Genomic DNA, 15,815 nt, shown 5'->3' on the forward strand with positions numbered 1-15,815 from the left:
CCCGGAACCTGGGACTCACTGGATTTACATCCACTGAATGAACAGACAAAGCAGAGGTTAGTGGTTCAAATCTCAGCTCTAGCATTCATCAAGTGACTTTAACAAAGTCGCTGGTCCTCTGTAGACCCATTTTTGTCACCAGGAAGATGGAGTTACATTTCACCATTCATAGGATTGTTCTTGGATCGAATAAAGGAAAAGAAAGCCAGTTACAGGCCACATCAAAGTCCCTTCCTCAAGGGGACACGTTTCCACCTCTGTGCCGGCACCCCTTTACCCCAGCAATGAGCCTTGCACGCAATTTACACTGGCAGAATTTGCCAAAAAAAAAACCCCAACACTCTGTTAAATATCCCAACCCTTTACACACTGCAAAAATTTCCCTCAGGCTAACTGCACCCATTAAGTTCTAGCTAAATGGCTCACACGCTAATTATAAAAACAGTGATCCTATATTGAATGACTACTGTGTATCTAGCACTACATTTGATGCTTTTAGTACATAATAATCTTCATATCAATTCAGCAAATTAGGATTATTACCACTATTTTCCAGATGAGAAAACACGAAGGGAAACTAAGTAAATTGTTCAAAACAAAGCAAAATCTAGTAATTGTGCCAGGACTCAAAATCGGGTCCAACCAACACAAACTACTAAATATTTTGCACTATAATACTTCACTCAGTTTTCCAAACAGACTGTCTTCATAAAGAAAATAGTTAAAATATAATAAAGTAATAAAATGTGTCTTGCTTTGCTAAGTCATAAAACATAAAATTTACATTTGTATATAAACATAAAACACTTGCTATTTTCTAGCTTCCTCCAAAGTACAATATTACTGAGATAATGCTAGTCTTTAAACCCTTTCATTCTAAATAAAGATATGCACACACTTTATAGTTAAAAAGGTATGTGGGTAATTTGGGATTAACATACACACATTATTATATATAAAATAGATAACAAGGACCTACTGTATAGCACAGGGAACTATAGTATTTTGTAATACCCTGTAATGGAAAAGAACCTGAAAAAGAATATACATATATAACTGAATCACATTGCTGTACACTTGAAACTAACACAATATTGTAAATTAACTGTATTTCAATAAAAAATAAATAAATACAAGGTATAGAACAATGTCATTTAGGCAAATAACTCCTGTCCTAAATTAATTTACCTTCCACATATACAACATAACATAGATTTAGGTGCACATTACAGCTAAATAGTAATATTCTCAAGAAGAAAAACCATTAATATTCTCAGATCAATGCTGAAAGCTCTATGATTTATTTAACTAAAAAGGGACTAAATATAGTTTGTTATTATGAATACAGTTCTTAAAACCAGTTTATTTGGCATTTTTAAGGATATCAAGTAAATGAAGAAACTGAGGAAATATTAAATGCCATAAAGCGCTAGTGAAGTGTTAATTTAAAAAAAACAATGTAACTACTACACATTTATCATTAAGTACTTAAAAATCATTTATGAAAAAACTTTTTCCTTATTAAATATCTCACACCCACACATATCCCCATGTTTAGGAGGGTTGTTTAATAAGTAATCTTGAAACAAACTTTGTGCAGAATTTCAAACATACATATGTAACCCAAATAGCACCTGAGTCAGACCCTGATATAAATTTAGGCTAGAAATTTATGTTGAAGGCTAACGCTGATGCTAATTTAACTGAGACAACAAAGTGAGTAGGCACTGCACACAAAGCCATACATATGCAGAAATATGAAAATATATTTGGAAATAAGTATAATGCTTGCATTAAGTCCAGTTTGTGTATCATAATTTATGCTCTTCCTAATTTTACACTAGGAGTTTTTTTTAAATTTCAATATAGGATTTACCTAAAAGAGAAGAACAATTCTTTAAAGCTTTTAATGTAAATTGTTAGGTTTCTTTCCAAAAGCTACAATCCTAACAGGTGTAAGAATGTCTATCTATAAATATTTATTATAAGTAAGAAAGTCTGTGCTAATTTGATAGGAAAAATAGTTTCATATTTAAATCCTCATATACTCAATTACTTATGTCTTAAATATTTATTTAAGGTATAGACACGTGCATGTTCTCTTCTGCAAATTACCTACTCTTGTCCTTTGAATATTGTTATGCTATGGGTGAAGTATTTTTCTTATAATTTGCATAAGTGAGTTAAAAGTCTGACTTTAAATCTTTGTCTCAATTGCTCTTTTAATTATTAAAAGTTTTGATCATTCATTACACCATTAAGAGTTTGCTAACTCTTGGGAATCCCCTGGTGGTCCAGTGGTTAGGACTCGGCACTTTCACTGCTGTGGGCTCAGGTTCTACCCCTGGTTGGGGAACTAAGATCCCACATGCCCTGCGGAGCAGCCGTAAGTAAGTAAAGTAAGTAAGTAAGTAAATAAATAAATAAATAGTTTTCAAAAAGGAAAAAAAAAGTTTGCTAACTCTTTAGTTTATCTGGAATTTAATCTTAATTATGATATGAAGTATGGTCATTAAAGTGGACCCCCTCCCCCAAAGACCATTTATTGAATAATCCATCACTTCATTGATTTGAGGTTTCCTCTATTACATATTACATCCTTACACATGAATTTCGTTTTGCTTGAACTCTGTTCCATCAATCTGCCTATTTTTGTACAGTTATTTCCAGTCCACCTAAGTCACTGCTCTGATAATCACACCATTTAACCAGGACCTTACCGTGACTGGAAATTGCATTGTCTCATGTCACCAACTTAGGCATTCTGCTTTCTGTCACCAGTAACCTCCTACTTTTCAGCTTGCTTTCACTGCCTTCCAAGGCAGCCCTTTTTCAAAACAAGCATGATCCTCAGTCTTCCAGGCTCTCTGAGCTTCGTGCCTGGCTCTCACACTCCAGCTTCTGCCCCCTAGTCTAACACTACAATCCCATTCCTTCCACGCGTCTTTCCTGAAGGCCTACGACTTCCTGGCCCTATTCCAGGCTCTAGAGAGAAGACGAAGACAAGACAGAGAAGTCCGTGCCTCTTGAAGCAATCAGAGGCACGTGCCTCTTGAAGCAGACAGAACTTAGAACGTGACAATCACTTCAATTAAAGTCTAAAAGACCAGCCAGGGAAGGGACCAACAAGTAGGACCTGCGTTTCAAAGGGTAAGAAGGGAAGAACTCTCGGAGGAAGCGGTCCTTAGAAAGGAAGGCCGAAAGGGATCAATGAAGGCCGAAAAGGAGAGAAAGTTCTGGACAGCAGGCCTGCAAAATCAAAGCCCTGTGTTACAAGGAGCCTGGCGTGCTGTGCTGCTCCGTCTGTCTTTCCACTACACTCCTTGAATAAAGAGGCCGTCCCGGGGGAAGCCAAATCTCTGCTTTCTTTGTGCTCACTGTGGAGAAAACTACTTACCAGGGCAGAAGGAGATCACTCTGTATCTGAGGGCACCTACCCAGTTGAGCCTCTGATGCTCTGGTCAACTGGCTCCCCTGCTCTCCGAAACTATGATTTCAAAATGTGTCCCTCCTTGAGACTCTCCACCTGCCAACCCTCTCGCTCTGAAAGAAGGAACTCAGAGACCCCAGGCAGAAACTCGCTCAACTCCCAAACTCCCCACTCCAAATCCACCATCATATGCCCCTGTTAAAAGAGAGGAGGTTTCTTTTCTTAAATAAGCTAGTGATTCCACTTTGCCCTTGAATTCCTCTCCTCCAACCCTCTCAGAAAAATTATTCTAACTTTTTCTCTCTGGCACATGGCATTCCATGACAACCTCTTTGTGTCCATCTCCTGGGCGTTTATACTCGCTCCAACATGACAGCTTCCTCCCAAGTCAGAACTGGATGCACAAGAAAGGGGTCAACATGGGAGACAGCTGCCCATCACTGGAGCCGCTCAAGAATCAACCTGACCGACAGGAAGAGAGGAGAGGATTCAAACACAAGACTGGTCGCCAAACCAGGCGCATTTGGCAGATTTCTTCTCACCTTCAGAATTTCTGATTTAAAGACAACAGGGGATCTCTAGTCAATGTTAGTCATACATTCGGTAACCAAATCCTTAGTTACCTCTATGGATTTTTCCTTAGGAAGGATACAAACTTACCAGGCTACATGCCTGTCATCAAGTTTGAAACGAACAGCTGTGAAACTCATCTAAAATGAATCAAAATACGCAGGGGTCCTCTTTTCCAACTACACCCCAGGATAAAGCCAGACTGCAGGCTGCAAACTCCAACCCCCATAGAACTAGGTGGAGCTCTCACCACGGTCTGGATCCTCAGACACCCTGATGGGGGCTGGGGACAGCCAAAGTGCCATCAAGAATCTCCTCACACCCTTCCCCAACCCACCCAAGGTAATACCACATAAAGCTGAAGTTCCCCTCAAAATACGCCTCCATAAAGTATACAAACGACTCACTTCATTCTTATTATAAATTTACCTTCTAGGGGGCTCCATTCAGCCTGGAATTACACCCGAAGAACAGCAGGGGTAACTGCTACGACCTCAGGCTGTGTTCCTACTACAGATCTTTAAAGCGCGTGATCATCTCAAAGTGTAGAAGACAAAGGCTCTATCATGATGTTTCAATTAACATAAGCTAAAGCACAACTTTTACTTCTACTGTTCATTGTTCTATTATAAGGGATACTCTTGAATAAATGTTCAAAAAAATCAACTTTTAAAAACAGGCATTATGCAAGGGGGGGTAGATAATTTTACCCTGATCCACCACCATTTCCTCCTCTAACATTTGAAAATGGAACTACTTCCTAAAGATCTAATTACAAATTAACATTAATGCCTCAAAGTAGAAACTTGAAAAGTTAAAGAGCCAGATCATTATGGGTTTTTTTGCAAAATAATAAAAAAGTTCTTTATCAGCTAAGAATCTGCAAATAATTGCATTTGTGGCTATCACTTAGTAGCCAGTGAGCTCTCCACAACACCTCTGAATTATAGAAAAGTGGGTACCTAATGCCTTCTGAAAAGAAAATTAACTTTCTAAGATCTACTAAATGTAGGACTTAAACAGACATGTTTTGCCCTGATGGTATTCTAACTGTTTAGATACTTTTAGTAATTTTTTTAAAAAATAGAAACTGAGCACTGCCTGAATATATCAATGATCCTGAAACACTGTAATATTGTTAGAGAAAGGTTCTTTTATGGCCATCTCATATCACAATTCCTAAGGAGCCAAGAATTATACTTTATAAAGTGAGTATTACATTCTTTTTGATGAAACCATCTGAAATCCCATATTAGCTGTAACAAAAAAAGGACCTTTTTTTGCATATTTCAGTCACTTTTCCTAAATTTGCATTTTCTAAGCCAATGAACTATTCCTTAACAATTAAAATTATTTTGCTTTTAAAACATTTTTGAAATTCCATAATTCTAGTTTCTTTTCTATCCATCACTATCATAAGAATTTATTTGAAACATATAAGTAAGTCTATAGGTAATAAAAATAATGCAAGAAAAATAATTCAGTGATCGAATCTTAATAATCTCTTCCTTTTGTCACACCCAAGACTTTATTAAGAAAAACTTAGTATGGGAAGCATAATTCTGAAGTTTTCCCCTACAATTTTATTCAAGAAAGGGTCATCAACCTAGTACACCTACAGCCAAATTAATAAACTATTTACAGTCCGGGGAAACATTTCCATTGTAACCACTCCATTTAAAATTCTGTTAACTGGTAATAGCGGAGGCAAATGCATTTAGACTGTAGTTCGACTTCCTAAAACAAACATACAACATACTACGTGTCTGTGTGAAGCATAAACATTAACATTTTATGTCCATGTGTGCACATATAATATACACACATATATTTACCTTTAAGATTCTACCCATGAAAAATCACAGAACTCCTCAGAATATATGAAAATGAAGCAAATGACAAGGAAAACACCTTCCTACCTGGTAGATATCAGAAAGACTGCTGCTTCCAGAATCACTGGTGATGCTACATCCTGAGTGGCTGGAGGAGACGTGAGTCACCTGTGGGTGGAGACTGTCGGTGAGGTGTAGCTTTGTGAAATCTGCAGGAAGCTGGGGAAGGATCAGGAGAAACTGAGTTACAGCCGGAACCAGGAGCTCCAGGAAGGCATCTACAAATTGCGTCACACTCTACTCCAGGCCAGGAAAGGTCCTTCATTTTTTAAATTCACCATGACTAATACTGTCCTATTAACCAAAAATCACAAAATGAATCTGTAAAGTTTATGGGCATTCGATGAGCCTTAAATCATACTAAATTCAACGCTTCAATAGGTGGGTTTGGCGATTAAGATTAACCTGGTGAGCACTGAATTCAATGAGCGACAACTTTCAAATTATACACCAATGAGCAAATTAGTCTCCTACTATTTGTTAGCCAGCAAAATGCAACTTTGTGGCAAGAGACAGCTTAAATAAGAAAACAGATTTGAGGTTCATGTATGCCCAAATGATGTTTAAAGGTTAAAAAGATGAGCATCTTAGAACAAAGTGTATTGTTATACAAGTAACTACACAGGCACTACGGAGAAAACAGGAAAGTATGCGCTCGGAGGACGCAGAGTCGAGAAGGTTATGGACAACATTCACCTGTCACAGACACACAGAGACTACCGGTTCACGTTTAAACTCCAAATAAAAATTGCGTCTATTGAACAGATTCCCTCAGCCTCCCCCAAGCGCTTCTATCACCCCCCATACAGCAGAGAAAATGCACTGAAAAAGGAAACATTCACCCATTCAACAAATATTTACTGAGCCCTCTTCCTCTTACTATGTGCTAGTTAGTGAATGAGATGCTAAGAAAACGTTGCCCTTAAAATCTTACACTCGTAAGTTATTAGCAATTCTTTAGAATTCAGAAAGGGCACTATGTATCTATAGCATCACACTTAGAAGACACTACTGGCCAATAATAAACCTGACATTTCAAAATATATGCTAACTGACACCCTGCACACTGATAATATCTTTCTTTCCTGCTGGCATATTGATCCTATTTGGCTGCTGAATAATAAATAATAGAGACTAACTGTTAAAATCAAACTTAAGTAAGAGCTTGCCTTGGCAATATTCCCTTCTCTCCTGTGACCCTCATCCCTCCTCCCCTTCCAAAACCAAGATGCCACTTCACAGTTTAGAATAAGTCCCACAGGGGAGGTGATGCAGGCTCCTGACACCCACAACCGTTCAGACCTGACTCAATAAACAGATTATGACACTTAATAGTACTTAATACACGGATGGACTTGGAAGGCATCGTGCTAGGTGAAATAAGTCAGACAGAGGGGGACAAATGCAGTATGACATCACCTCCATGTGGAATCTAAAAAAGTATAACAAACTAGTGAATATAACAAAAAAGCAGCAGACTCACAGATACAGAGAACAACTAGTGAGTAGTGGTTACCAGTGGGGGGTGGAGGAGAGGGGTGGGTATGGGATGGGCTCAAGGATGTATTGTGCAATGTGGGGAATATAGCCTATATTGTGTAATAACTGTAAATGGAAAGCAACCTTTAAATTGCATAAAAAGTAAAAAAAAATTAAATTAAAAAATTTAAAAAGTAGAATTATACCCCTTCAGAAAAAAAAACATTTAATGTAGTCTGCATAGAAATAATATTTTTAACATCACGGGAGATAAAGTATACAAAGAAAAGATTTAAATATAAATTTATTGGGGGGCATATAAACAGATGCTAAATAAACAGATAAAAAGACATACGTTGGAGAAGCTCAGAGAAGTGAGATGTTTATTCAAATGTGTGGAATCATTGCAAGAATGACATATATCTCACTATGAATTTTTTTTAACTGATAATTGAAGATGTTTTGAAATAGATAAAACTGGGAAAATAACAATTTCCCTGCAAGGAATAGATAGGCAAAACCCCCCATATTTGAGAATTTATATATTTTATTCACAATGTAGAAGAGCGAAATATTTCCAGGATTTCTTCAGGAACAGTTTGAAGACAAAAGTTTGCCAAACTGTATTTTACTTGTAGCTGAGTGCTACATGTCAGATATTAAAACAATGTGTTCAAAGCCAGGATGAACACCCTTCCTCATCTTGGCTACCTTTCGTTTAATGCAGTCACTCGCCACAAAAGGCAACTGAAGAACCAAGACTCTGTAGCTCAGTGACTTTAAGAGGCATCAGTCGATACATGTACTTACAGAATAAACTGATTTCTATTGATTATCTTTTATAGAGATGACTCAGGTCGACATGTGCCACACAGTGTGATTTTTAAAAACTAACTTGAATATGTCAAATAAAGATGTATCCATCTGATGAATTTTTACTCACCAGACAGTTATTTACTCAAGTCTCGCAGGACTTGACCATCAACTGGTCATCTTTCCTGACTAAATGCACTGTGGGGAAAGCACAGGAGCCTTCGAGCTCTAAAGCTCTAAACAGATTGTGGAGTGTGAACAGACACTCCACAATCTATTCATCTACGCTCACTTAGACCCACAAAGAGCAGAAATATGTGGCTTTGTTAAGCTAAGAACCATAAAGTCTGTGTATAAAGAGAAAAGAAGAAACACTTTCATTCTTAAGAATTCAATTCTACTTTATAAATACTTACTAAGTATCTGCTATGTCAGACACTCTGTTAGGGACAGGAAATATCAAAGTGAATAAGACACCTTCAATTCCAAATGTAAATTCTACTACCCAAAAAGTCACTGTAGTAGGTGTCATGCACAATAGAAAAATAAGTCAAACATTGTTTGTTTGTTTTTGGCCATGCTGCACGGCTTGCAGGATCTTAGCTCCCCGACCAGGGATCGGACCCCGGTCCCCTGCAGTGGAAGTGTGGAGTCCTAACCACTGGACCGTCAGGGAACTCCCTCAAACATAGTTTTTTAAATGTGGCTTTTTATCTCCCCACCACCACTTGTGTTCTTTGCAGACAATGAAATGATGTTAAAGTTAATGCATATAAAATTCAGTATTAGCTAAATATCTCTTTGTATGAGAACAGATGACATGCTTGAGAAAGCTTTGCATTTTTCCCCATAGATGGGGATGAGAGTCCCGTGATTAAACACTACCAACAGGCCATGCTGGCCACGGTTGTGGAATGGGAGAGGTGTGGAACTTGTCTGCAGCGACAGAAGAGAGCCTGAAATGCACCGGTGCCGCCCAGCCTCACACTCTACAGACTGGAGACCTGAGCCCAGGCCTAAGGGAAGCGGCTCTTTCAGAGGGAAACGAACCAGCCGGGAACTGGGAGTCAGGGTGCAAACACAGACACAGGCACTGCGTTCAACCTCTGGGCAAAAGGGTAACGCCGCACGCTGGGAGCCAGTAACTCACTGTCTGAGCAAAACATACCAAAGCAGGGGGCCACACGCCAAGGACAAAAGACTCACTTGTCCCAGCTTTTCTACACTTGATCCAGGGTCTTTTTAAGTTACTCTCACCATGCTGTTTAATCAAATTTCCAATTAAATGGAGCTGGGAATTATCTTGCGGCTCTAGCCACCACTTATAACAGAAATTCTGCTCAACAATAAGAACATTTTTTGAAGCTGGGGCTATACGCAGTAGTTACCTGAATAAAATTAAATAATAATTAAATAAATTAAAGGGGAAATTAATATATTTTATACATTTTGATCTTAACGCCAATATATTCAATATTTAACAGCAATTCATTACGAACACAATTCAAGGAAATCGCTTATATTTTTCTTGTTGTCATTTAAATGCTTTTTATTTTCATATTTGATTGTATGAATATATTACTGCTCACATTTTTCCTGGATCAAGCAATCTATATTCTTAAAAATAGGGCACTTGTGAATCACAACTGTAACAAACTAGTGTCAGGCAAATGACTGAATCATAGTTTCACCAGAAACACTATTAATTACATAAGGAACAACAATGGTAATACGTATTTAAATCAGATTCTTAAATGCGTAAAGTAAGCATAAACAATATTAATCATAGTTTTGTAAAATCTGGGTATCAATTAAATGATAGCTTGTTTTGTTTTCTTTTTTGGGAGAAACGGGTGCTATAACAATTAGCTTTAAGTAAGAAGTACTAGAGAAGACTTAAGGCTCATATATGAACAGGCATTTGATAGCCTCTGATTTATTAATTAATCTAATGATTGGCATTTATAAAAGTACCAGCTAATAAATGAACTCTGTTTTGAACATAAATTCAGTGAGTGAGGACGCCTTGAAATCTCTGACACCGCTAAATAAATACTTTGCTGAACTGGTAAAATTCCTCAAAGTGGTGCTAACATAGTAGAGACTAGGGCATTTCCTTTCTTCCCCTTCCTCCTCTCCCCCCAAAAAACTTCTTAAGTTTATGTTTTCCAGCTCTACAAGAAAGGGCTGGTATATCACTGGTTATGTAATGGAAACATAGTAGAGTTGTATGTTCCATGATGCATTAGCACCGTAGGGCTGCTGAGAAATCCAACAGTTCAAAACTACACAAAACAAAAAAACACTGTCAACATCAGTTGAAATTTATCTCACTAAAAATTTCCCAACTAACCCCAGAATCACTTTTATTTCAAGAAATAGCTACAACAGAACACACAAGGTTTGGGCTAATGGTTAGAATCTATCCAATCCTCCCTGGCAGTTCACCTCGAGTAACAACAGTACTAAGGTAAATTAAATATCACACTTAGTGACTGAACACCAGCTTCATGGTAAGATGCAACACAAAGATTTTACCCAAATGAGCACTGTTTTCCCCACATCATCCCTGGAGTTCTGTGAGTGCTTTCCACGCTCATATTTTCAGGCTCTGAGGGGAGGAGCTGGTATATTCCTGGACACATTTCCCATTTGTTCCTGAAGTGTCAGTGAAAATACAGTCTCCTATAGTTTCCATTCATTCATCATTTATTAAAAACCTGTGTTGTGAGGATTAAGTGAATGACGGGGTATAAAGCACTCAAAGGAGAGCCTGGCACCCAGAACCAGACAGAAGGTCTACCACGTGCAGACTCGTGGAAGACACAGGGTCTCCCAGCTCTGGATTCCTGCAGCTGCAATCTAGTCTGGATGCCAGCAGGGACTGAGCTGCTCTCAGAAAGGGCCTGAGGGCCAGTCATCACCCAGCTCCAGACACTGTTCCTCCACCCATGGTAGGACTAAGGTTGTACTTTAAAAGCAAGTCATATTTTCTCTCTGTGTACACACACACACACACACACACACAGCTTTTCTTTTACTAAAACTGATCTTTTCTAATACGACGAGTTCCGACACGTTCTGACCTATTTCTACACACAGCTTGCATAGGCAGGAATGTTATTTGATAGCTCATTTTAAAGACCACTTTACACTATGGTCAACTTTTATTTCTCTACCCCATAATATTTCTTTAGGAACACCAGAAAAAGTAAGCATTTGGACTCCTGAATAGTATTCATCAGAAATCATTTTTACTTCTCTCATATCCCATTAAGACGTGCTCAAGACCCAGGACTCATCCTTGAAATAATACTTCATCCATCAGTATTCCACAAAGCAAAGAGAAAGATTTCTGCACAGTATACAATTTCTTTTGTTTGTAAATATACGTAAAGGCAAGAAACAAAGCTTTCCCCAAAGGGTCATGAGATAATAATTTAATAAACTGATAGATTTAATAATATTTCTCATTAAAATACATGTAGACATTTTGAAATGTTGGTATGACTATGCTTTAAAGGAACAGTTCAACAAAAATTTGCTTTATATTTACTGGAGAAACCTGCCAAAAGATTAGCAATTTGTAAGAACTTAATATTCTCCCAGCTTCCTGGCAGGCTCAAAAGACATAAGTCTCATTTTACATATCAAGTTGTCTTCTGTTCAACTTCCTGCTAAGTCAAGCAACCCTGAGCAAGTTGATTAACTTCTGTGCACCTTAGTTTCCTCTGTAAAATGAATATAACATTGTCCAGTGACTAAATAAAATAACTTGTAGAATCCACCTGCAGCTGTCTCTCTCCCTTTCCATTCCCTCTGCCATTTTTTCATCTTAGGTCAGATAGTTTCCAAATTCAATGGGGGGAAAAAAAAACTAACTTATTTTTGACACCCTCATACTTAACACCACCATTATACTACTTTACTTATTATATATATTTCCCCCAAAAGTCTACATATTTTATTTTTTAAAGATTTTTTGATGTGGACCATTCTTAAAGTCTTTATTGAATTTGTTACAATACTGCTTCCATTTCATGTTTGGGTTTTTTGGCCCCAAGGCATGTGGTATCTTAGCTCCCCAACCAGGGATGGAACCCTCACCCCCTGCACTGGAAGGTGAAGCTTCAACCACTGGACAGGCAGGGAAGTCCCTACCTCTTACATTTTAAATAAATCATATATTTATATGGAAGAGCTCACTGCTTAGACTACTGTACCAAAATTTGCAAAATAAATAACCTCATTGTCATGGTAGGCTTACAGTCCAATTACCGTCTTTTATAAACATTCAAATTTTCATAGCTGAGAATTCTCCCAAAGTGGTAGGCCTGGGGAATTTGTGCTTTTGTGTGAGTAGCCTCGTTACATTTGACTGTAAAAACCTCCACAATAGTCGTGCATGTATTTGGCCAGGACACAAGCTGCGTGATTCTTGCCATCCTAGAGGGCCCTTTGAACAAACACCTCTTGCGGGGAGGGGAGGGAGTGCTGCAAGTGCTGTCATGATTTATTCCAAAAATTCCTTGCTACTTTCCTACCTTAAAAATAATGTTTTGGAGCGAGGTGTAACAGAGAGGATTGGATGTTAAGATATAGTTTATATACATTAAAATTTCACTTTTCTCTCCAAACATAAACCTTTATATGTTAGAAATAGCTCCTGAAATGTGGTGGTGACCCAGCCCTCTCCCCAGGGCAGAAAGGCTACCCGCGTGTTTTTAAGGGTTGGTAACCTATGAATGAACCATAAACTCCCTTGGCTACAGTTGCATGAATTACAATCTAAAATTTAATCCCTACATTTATGAAATAAGGATAAACAGAACACAAACAGAAGAACTCAGACCCCTGTTAAGGAAAATAAATAAGCAAAACTAGTAAACTGAGTGAAAGGCTGCCAGTCACATGATTGATGTTTTCAAGCAAATACTTTTAAGAAGCCTTTTCTATCGGACATTCATAGAAAGCACTGAATAGGAAACTCATGTGAACTTCACTTCAAAACAGAAAAGTGGAATCCTTTAGTATGAGGAGAAAGTGTACGATCTAAGTACCATCTATTCCAAAATGTAAGGCTGTGTAAGGCAACAGTAATATCACCTGTGCACCAGTTTCTATGAGAAGGCAACAGTAACATCACCTGCGCACCAGTCCTGTTCTTACAAGAATCTCATGAAGTAGGCTATTATTATGACTATTTTATTTTTTTATTTTTATTTTTTTGCAGTACGCGGGCCTCTCACTGCTGTGGCCTCTCCCGTTGCGGAGCACAGGCTCCGGACGCGCAGGCTCAGCGGCCATGGCTCACGGGCCCAGCCGCTCCGTGGCATGTGGGATCCTCCCGGACCGGGGCACGAACCCGTGTCACCTGCATCGGCAGGCGGACTCTCAACCACTGCACCACCAGGGAAGCCCTATTATGACTATTTTAGATAAGAGGAACTAAGACACAGAAAATTAAGCGATTTGCACCAAGATCACACAGTGAAAAGGTGGCAGAGAGAGATTCCTGCCTGGCTGCTTGGCCCTGTACTGGATACACTTAAGCATTGAACTTTACTGTATTTATTGACTTATTGGTTGACTTGAAAACTCTCATGAATACTGATGAAACTCTGAAATGTCTGCTTATATCAATTCACTAATGTAGTTTCTTGTACAAATTTCAAAATCATATAGAAAAACAGTCATTTAAAACAATTTCTCACTCTTTCATAAAACAAATTTATTAAAACTGTACATCTGCATCTCCAATATCAATGATTTTGACATCACACTGCCACTTTTTGAGTCATCCAAGAGAGTCTTCATTCCTTCTAAATTGTTTGAGATACACCACTTTTTGCATCTCTTTGTGATATACTGTGCAACATTAGTGAGGGTGATTTTTCATTGTCTTGTAGGTTCTCTACAAAATCATTTACTATTTATAAGCTAACCTTTAAAATGTTATGGTAATAACCAGTATTTGCAATTCTGAGATCACATATCCAAGAGTCATTATTAAATCTGTGTAAAACAGAAAACTTCTTTAACTCCCTCATCCCACGTTCCACCATATGACCCTTACAACATTCCTAGCTAGCACTGTTTGAGGTCATTACTGCCTTATGTTCCTTACTGAAGAGTACTTTTTTTGTTTTTTTTTTAAAAAAAGGTAAAATGAATTGAGAGAAACTTATAATGTAAGAGACAAAAGCAACTCCTTCTCTGGCAGTTAACTCTTGGCAGGACGAAATCTTGCCTGATATATTATACGATACCCCTAACATCTGACAATCAGAGAAAAAGTATGTGGGTGCAGGCACACACACAAATAAGCTAGTCAACTAATTTCATCACCTTAAAGAAAGGCACCTGGCACAGTGAGAATAGTTCTATAATAAATATCAGAACCACTAAAAGTTTGTCCTCTGAAAGACAGCTGTAGTTTTTCAAAATGAAAATGTTTATCTGGGACCTAAAATAAAACAAACTATATAATCTTCCACAGAAATACCGAGGTAGTTAATTAACATGTATATATCACCAAAGGAAATGTCCTGTAGTCTGTTAAAAAAACAGTTTTATGATGGTTTTCAAGTGATAGCCACTCCATTCTCACTCCAAACACACACACACACACACACACACACACCCATATAATCCCTTTTCCTTTTCAGTTTATTTGCAGCTATCAATAACCAGTGATCTGAAAAGCACACCTTTCTCTGAGGAATTTCAAAAAAAAATGTCTAGATCACTTAGTCCAAGATATTTTCAATAAAATACATGGCAAATTTTGGCACTGAGTCAGGTAACTGAAAAGTCACCTTCTGGGTAGCACTTCACAGAAATCCTAACCCTATGCACATATTCTCCTCACGTTAGGAATAATTCCCCCATTATCTGGGGCACACGTGCTACCTAATGAGCAACGTAGTGAATATTTGATGCCTGTTTGTTCCAATACTTATAAAGAGCCCAGATACTGCACTTAATGGACAAAGAAACAGAAGCTCAAACAGCTCAAGTGGCTTGTCCAAAGCTCCCAGGTACATGGCTCCAAAATCTATACCCAATGCACTCTGCATCTGGACTCTAGAAATTTGTTATTTGGGGCCATATTCTAACCCAATTGTGACACCCATCTTCTCCCTTATTTAAACAGGAAATATCCTAAGAAACTTTAATATCACCATAGCTTCACTGTCTAATACAAAAACCAACCCAATAAATGTATTTTTTAGCAAAATTGGTGATTATCCATATAGTAATACTGAGCATATTCTACAGTTACTAAAACTTGAGTTCTCGTGTTTTCCAGGACCACATGGGATCGGTGCTCTGGAAGTGGAGACCCCTGGAGATGGAGGGGAGCCGCTCGTGATAGGAGAAGGCAGTTTCTAGGACCAATTAGACAACAACTCTGATGAGCTCCCGAGGGACTGCGGGCATTTATCCCAGCGGTAAAAATGCTCAAGGGAGCGTGGAATCAGGGAAATGAGCGTTTAAAGCCAAGGAAAAAAGATTCCTATGGGATCCATGGATGATCCTAAGCTGCCTTCTTTTTGAACAAAAATAAATAGTTGGTTTGGCAAGAAAGCCTCGCTCAGAATTAAAGACATTACCCCACAAGTAATGTT

At 38.2% G+C, this 15,815-nt stretch overlaps 1 protein-coding gene across 1 annotated transcript in view; it reads right to left on the reverse strand.

Moving 5' to 3' along the window:
• Positions 1 to 15,815, reverse strand: part of RAPGEF2 (Rap guanine nucleotide exchange factor 2) — a gene marked incomplete at both ends in the record, with an annotated part of 245,323 nt that overhangs the window by 48,448 nt on the left and 181,060 nt on the right. Inside the window, one exon of the mRNA XM_079727404.1 lies at positions 5,920 to 6,051. Coding sequence (XP_079583530.1) covers positions 5,920 to 6,051 — 132 coding nt within the window. The remainder of the gene's footprint in view (positions 1 to 5,919; positions 6,052 to 15,815) is intronic.

The sequence above is a fragment of the Hyperoodon ampullatus genome (assembly GCF_949752795.1).
Source record: "Hyperoodon ampullatus genome assembly, chromosome: 1".
NCBI lineage: Eukaryota > Metazoa > Chordata > Mammalia > Artiodactyla > Ziphiidae > Hyperoodon > Hyperoodon ampullatus.